The sequence below is a fragment of the Argiope bruennichi genome, chromosome 1 (assembly GCF_947563725.1).
Source record: "Argiope bruennichi chromosome 1, qqArgBrue1.1, whole genome shotgun sequence".
Lineage (NCBI taxonomy): Eukaryota > Metazoa > Arthropoda > Arachnida > Araneae > Araneidae > Argiope > Argiope bruennichi.
This window is the reverse complement of record NC_079151.1, coordinates 132,639,348-132,646,206: the sequence shown is the minus strand read 5'-3', so window position 1 is coordinate 132,646,206 and position 6,859 is coordinate 132,639,348. Positions and strand designations below refer to the sequence as shown.

Below are 6,859 nucleotides of genomic sequence, written 5' to 3'. Positions count from 1 at the left end.
CGTTTTAGTCCGTTATTTAATACCGAAAGATGCTGCTGATTTTTAAAAAGAAATAAGTTATTTTGTCATAAGTATGATATGCGAATTACATATCATATGTATACAAACGAAAGGAATTTTATAGTAAATTTATCCTTATTTATTAGAATAAGTTTAAAATTCGTAAGAGTGTTAATGTGTTTTGATTGTTTCTGAAAAAAAAAATTGGGTTATCAAACAAACCACAAATATATATTCTCATATTTACGTTCCATAATTTTATCTTAAAAATCGAAATGATGCTTTGAAAAAGTTTAGAAACTTTAAAAAAAATTTCTAAAATTGTGTTTAAATTAATTTTTTCAAAATATATTTATATTCTCAAAAATATAAAAAAATAAAAGTTTGAATTAAATTTAACTCTGTTTACAAATGAAATTAGAGGGAAATTAAATGATAGTCTGTAGAATTTTCTGTCACAAAAATTGATTTGTTTCTGAAATGCAGAAAAAAAAAATACGTGTAATCGAGAGGTTAAATTTTAATAAATTATTAATCGCGTTACATAATATTAAAAATAACTTTTAAAGATTTTTTTTTAGCATTTCATATATTCTTATTAATACCAATAAATTACTACAGAAGAACTTACGTTTTCTGCTAGAAACACGTCGAATGTCTTGCTTAGCAACCACCATTCCCGTCACAACTATTTGCGAAAGCTCCGAAGACAGCTGACTAATTGATACTTTTTGATATGTTGCCTCATCTTCAAAATCAAATCCATAATTATCAGAAATCCATGCCATTTCTTAAGAAAGTTTTAGTAAATCAATAAAGCCTGAAATAATCTGTTGTTTAAGGCTTACTTTAAAACTCAAAAATTCTTACAACTGAAAAAGCAGACAATAAATTAAAGATTTATGCAACGAAATTGTCAATAAAAAATAAAAAATAATAAAATTCTTACAATTGAAAAAGCAGACGATAAATTAAAGATTCATGCAACGAAATTGTCAAATAAATAAATAAATATCGTTTGTTTGGATTTAAAAAAATGTTTCATTCTTTATTTTAAAATAAACATAGTAATGAACTGAAAATAAAAGTTGTCATCATTGCTTACAGAATAAATTTCGATGCAAGTTTTTATTACTTCCAAATAACGATTTTAATTGAAAATATGTTCATTGATTTTTAAATTCATACTATCAAAAAAATAAATACGAGTAAATGTTTTAGTTCGTTGATTAAAAGATATATGCTCTTTGCTGAATAAGAAGGATTTTTATAAAAACATAGATATTTACAAAAATATAGTTGGTATTAAAAAAAAGTTAAATTCCAATACATCTGAAGCAAAAAAAAATTGATAAATTTTTAATATTATGTAAATGCAATGATAGTCACGGAACTAATAAAATTTTTGTATTATTTTCTTTAATGTGTATTCTTTTTTCTAAAATTTTGAAAACATAATATAAAATTAATGTCATTTCGATTGTATGATTTATATATATATATATATATTACTAAAAATGAATATATCTTATGAAACCATCGAAACAGAGATACTAAAACAAAACGAAACTGAAATTGGCTGTGTTCCACACATTCAGACAATCAGAAGGAAAACAACGAATCCCCTCCCCCTCCCCCCAAAAAAAAGTCAACACTGTCTTAAATTAATTACTTCCAAATACTCTTGTTTGATCCCTGTTTTTTTTTTTTTTTTTTTGGCTGGTACAGAATTTTATATTTTTTCATGTATTTCTGCAGGCTTAGTTATAGGTATTCCTCTTCAAAATTTATATTTTCATAATTTATTTTGAGATAATAAAATTATCCCTTAATAAAATAAAAAAAAAGTTGAAACCAATTTATTTTTCTCAACTAAAAACTTTGATTTTAAATCTACAAGTATGAAAAAGATTATAATAATCCCCCTCCCCCCAAACAACTTTTGTGGCATTCATGTTTAAAAGCAACAATATTTGGCAATTTAACAACGGATGAAGGCATATAATACAACTCATTACATATGGATGGAAGCGGTCTGCAATGTAATTTAGGTAAAAAAGAGAGGGTGAAAATAAAAATAAAAAGTGGAAATTTAATAAAATAAATTTGCATTATCAATAAATTTCCAACTTTTATTCGCTGTAGTAGTCAGTACTATTACATTTTTGTTCTTTCTGTGTTCTTTAAAAGTATCGGCTTGCATTTTTAATATAAAATGATTCATATCTTTCTCTGCTATTTTCTTTTAACTACACTTTTAAAGAAAATCATTTTAATCAGTCGGACCTCAGTATCTGTTGCCAATTGACGATCTCATAATTCTTCCATTAATAGCGTTAAGAAAGCAGAGTACGATGTTGTATAGTTTCCTAAGGAAGTAATCTGACAAATTAAAATTTTTATACTTGTTTTCAGACTACTCTTCTTTACCTAAAATATACTACTGTTTGTTTTCAATTATATTGTTGGATGAATATCATTCATAGTGTTTTGTGGCAATCTTTTTTCGCTTCATTAATTATTTTTATGGAGATTAAAAATGCAGTATATAGAAGCAAAATAGTCGTCTAACTCTTCTCTTGATTGGTCTGTGCTAAATCATATTTAGTCAGGAAATCTTTAATCTTAGGATTTGTACAATTTAAATCCTAATAAATTTCAAAATATTTCCAGATTTTATTTATTTGTATTAGTTCCATGTGGCCTACCAAAGCAGTTTAGAATAATTTATCACTTTTCGGAGTGCTTCCATATTTTGATCGAAATCTTACTTTTCTAGATTGATTCATTACTTCTGTTATTAATTCGTTCTTTATTTATTGGTAAGCGCGTCAGGATTGATGATTGCTGACATTTTTTAGCAAATATTTTACGTAATTCGCTCTTAAAAGAATTTTTTTTCAGCAAAGAATTTTTAAAGTTTTAATTTTACTTACTATGTTCGGTTCATTGTGCTATGTATTTCTCTAATTTTCAGTTATATAATTTAAAATTAAAATTAAAAATAAAAAAAAATTCTTGCATTTCTTTCTGAAATTGATTAAAAAAGTAAATGCACTTCAAAAGTTTTTCATCTTTGCCTTGTTTGTGAAACTAACCTCAGTTGTAAGAACAATTAAAATTTCAAGTTTATTAAAAATATATTTTAAAATAGAATCCTATTCACTAATGAAAAATAAGCCATATTTTTATACCTTCATCATCTTTTTAGAAGTGTAGGATTTGGGTATATTTATAATAAGCTCAGATATTAAATTGGAAGGCTCCATTAAAAATAATCTCTTTGTATCCTAGTTTTTAAAATTTTTCAAGGAATATTTTTGACAGATTCTTAACTTTAGAATTTCCGAGTGCGTTCATTATTTGATATATCTTTATTGTTATGATTACATATGTTTTATTAATTTTCGTACATAGTTATTTTCTTCTGCATTAATATTTTTTACTTCAGTATTCAATATCATTTTTGTTTTAGTTTTTAATCTTAGTTTAAATTTGTCAATACTTTCTAAATTCTTTGAAAGATGATATTCATATCGCATGTTTTAGTTTCATGATACTATTATTTTATATGTTGTAACATGTACATTTTGAAAATCTTCCCTGCCAGGTTTCAGGCGCTGTGTACCATTTTAAATTTGGTAAGTGAAGCCAATGAGGGATAAATAAATAAATTATACCTTCATGATAATCAACAGAATAAAAATCTAGTTCGAAACTTTTGTAGCAATAATGGAAGCAATTTTAGTCTCTTTACAATAGAGAAGTATATTGTTGTCAAATAAACGTAAAAATATTTTTAATTAATTAGACAACTGATATCATTGAAAAATAAGTTTTTGAATTTTAAGCTGATCTCAAACTTACTTTTGTGCTATAATATTTTCGACAGTTATATTTGTCTACAAAACAAACAAAATTTCATTTAATTTTTTATTAATTAAAATTTCAGAAAAATAATCGCTTTAAGATGTAAATTTCACCTTCCAATGTGCAATTGTGCAGAATTCGGCAGATCAGGGTCAACGATCTGTCTTATAGATTACCAACACACATATTTATTATTTTTTATTGGTTTTAAAAATAGAATATATTTTCAATTACAGTTAACTTTTAAAGAAAAAATGTTAGTGGAATTTCAAACCTTATTTTAAGTCTCACTGTGACAGCTAATATATTTTTAAAAAATTCATGAAATGCATACATTATTTTGAGGAATTAAGATTATCAGATTAATAAGTGATGACAATTATCAAATATTTCAATAATGATTTATTCTGCATTGTTCTACTTTTAGAATTTAAAAAAAAAAAAATAGGAAAATTAGATCTAAATTAAACCATTCATTTTTTTAATGCTAAGAAATTTGCAAAACTTTCCAAATCGGAAGTTGTTCAATTTGTATTCCCATATTTTTGTGGAAACCGAAATAATTATAAATTCTTGAACAATATTCTCTCAAATCAGTATGTTTTTATTAAAAAAAGGATTCTCATCAAAGTATTTAACATAAGAAGCTTTAGTGCTTTTTTTAATTCAATTAAAATGCAGTTCATTCATGATTTTACACATAAGTATTTTACACATTTAAATAAAACCTTATATAGTAGTATCTACATGCCAAACAACATATATATTCTAATAGAAAGTTAGCAACAATTTACTGAATTTAATAATTACCTGAAATATATATTAAAATTTATACATTATCTGCAGCTTATTAAAAAAAAAAACCCGTGAAACATGCGACTATGCTATCTATATAATAAAGCTCAATGTGTGTGTGTGTGTGTGTTGGCGCTCTACAGACCAGACCGTTTGACCTACAGCTACCGAATTTGGTACATGTCTACCTTGGAGGTCGGGAATGTGCACTTGGAATCCTTTTTTTTTAATTTTTAATTAGAATTTTAATTATTAATTAAAAACTAACTTTCCTGCCAAAAAATCTTTTCATTTTCCCATCACCAAATGAATAGGAATGCAGTTTTTTGTTTTTTTTCCCCCACGCTAACAAGGGTAGGTTTAACATGATTTCGACCGATTATTTCAAACGATTCTGTTTATTTTCTTAATGTTGGATGCATTTAAAATGAAACATTGTTAATGAATCGATCTGTTTATGATGAATCTGAGAATATTTTGTTGAAAAATTCTTGAGATATTACATAAATTAAGAAAGATATTCTTTAGTGCTCATACAATTTAAATGCTCAGCGACTCTGTTTTCAGAGCTCATATTTTAAAAAAAAATGCTTTGTTTCAGTAAAAAATGTTCTTTTATTAATTGCAGTTTAATCATTTCCACTTTAATTTAAAGCATAAATTCTACGGGATCTAACAGAAAATTAGAGAGATTCATATTACGTTATGGCTGAAGGCCTTTATAATATTATGAGTGAATTATATGACTATCAAAATTTGAAGCTTTAAAATATTTTGATGAAGAAGCTATTAAAATAAGAGTTACATAAAATATTTAATTATTAAAATTTTAACGAGTATTAAGATGGGCGAACCGGCTAGTCACAAAAGGCGGCTAGTTATATAATAAACACACTCTAAGAAGAAAATTGATTAACATTTGTGCTTGACATACTTTTTTTAAATTTTATTTTATTTTTCATACTTTATCTGCTCTCTTCCTTCAAGTAGTGAACATAAAGCATTTAGCATACTTATCAACTCATATTATTTTTCTATGAATACACTTATATGATCGACAAACAAATTTTTACTTTGTTCAATATGATATTTGAAGCATAATATAAAGGCAATGTGTAATTTTTGTTGTAACTTTCAATACATCCATCTTTCTTGTTAATATTTAAAATAAAGTATTGGACAAACATATGATTGATACAAAATATTTATTTATACATTGGTTCTTCATATAGAGGAACATCAACTCATACGTATTTACAAAATTTGCTCTTTAATGTATGTATAATTATTTTCTAGTTTTAAGAGATTACTTGATACAGATTATCATTCCTTGGAACATCTATCTTTCTTTTTGACAATAAAATACTGTGACAATACTTTTGACAATAAGTATACATTTCTACAAGAAAATTACAAATTTCTTTGCAAGAAACAAAATAATAGCAGAATAAAATTGACATAAAATTTCAGAAATTTATATTTGTATAGCATTAATATAAATTTGATAAATACGACACTGATTTTGATGGGGAAAAAATTATATAGAAATAGATAATGTTTAGTGGAAAAGTGATTTTCGAAAAGATAATATTTCTGATACATTATAAAAGAAGCAATTGCTTTATTTTTAAAGTTAAAGAGCAACATTTCAGAAAACATTATTATCAAATAGAACTATGTGAACACTTTGATTGTTAACAGAAGATACACATCAAACATACAGGATACATCACGTGACATTAAAAAAAATATATCCAGACAAGGTAATAACAAAATACTCTACATGTTTACTACAGCAACTAAATATATACTACAGGTCCAACATTCAAAAATACAGGAAGCTTGTTGGGCCTTTTCCAAAATACACATTGAACAGAAATCTTAATGTAAAAATAACGAAATAAAAGGAAGCACTGGACAAGTACAGGTAGTCCTTTCAAGGATGCTGATGCTGAAGAAGAGAGGCTCTTGTGATGTAAAAATGCATTTGTTAAGTGAACAGGTGAATATAGAGGATGAGCAATATTTCTACATTTCACAAGTCGGGACCTCTTCTTTAGCGCTGTAAAATAAAAAATAAAAATTTAAGAATTAAAAATATACATCATAAAACAAACAAATATATTTAAATTGACATATGTACAATTCTTTTTATATATTTAAGGTTTTAAGGTAAGGGGGGGGGAGAAGATTA

The 6,859-nt window shown here is 25.4% G+C and overlaps 1 protein-coding gene across 2 annotated transcripts in view; it reads right to left on the bottom strand.

Moving 5' to 3' along the window:
- Positions 1 to 5,853: 5,853 nt before the first annotated feature.
- The window catches only part of LOC129965692 (MICAL-like protein 2), a 107,234-nt gene continuing 106,228 nt past the window's right edge, over positions 5,854 to 6,859 (bottom strand). For both annotated transcript variants that reach the window (XM_056079808.1, XM_056079802.1), the window contains exon 6: positions 5,854 to 6,727. In XM_056079808.1, coding sequence (XP_055935783.1) covers positions 6,722 to 6,727 — 6 coding nt within the window. In that variant the 3' untranslated portion in view covers positions 5,854 to 6,721. The remainder of the gene's footprint in view (positions 6,728 to 6,859) is intronic.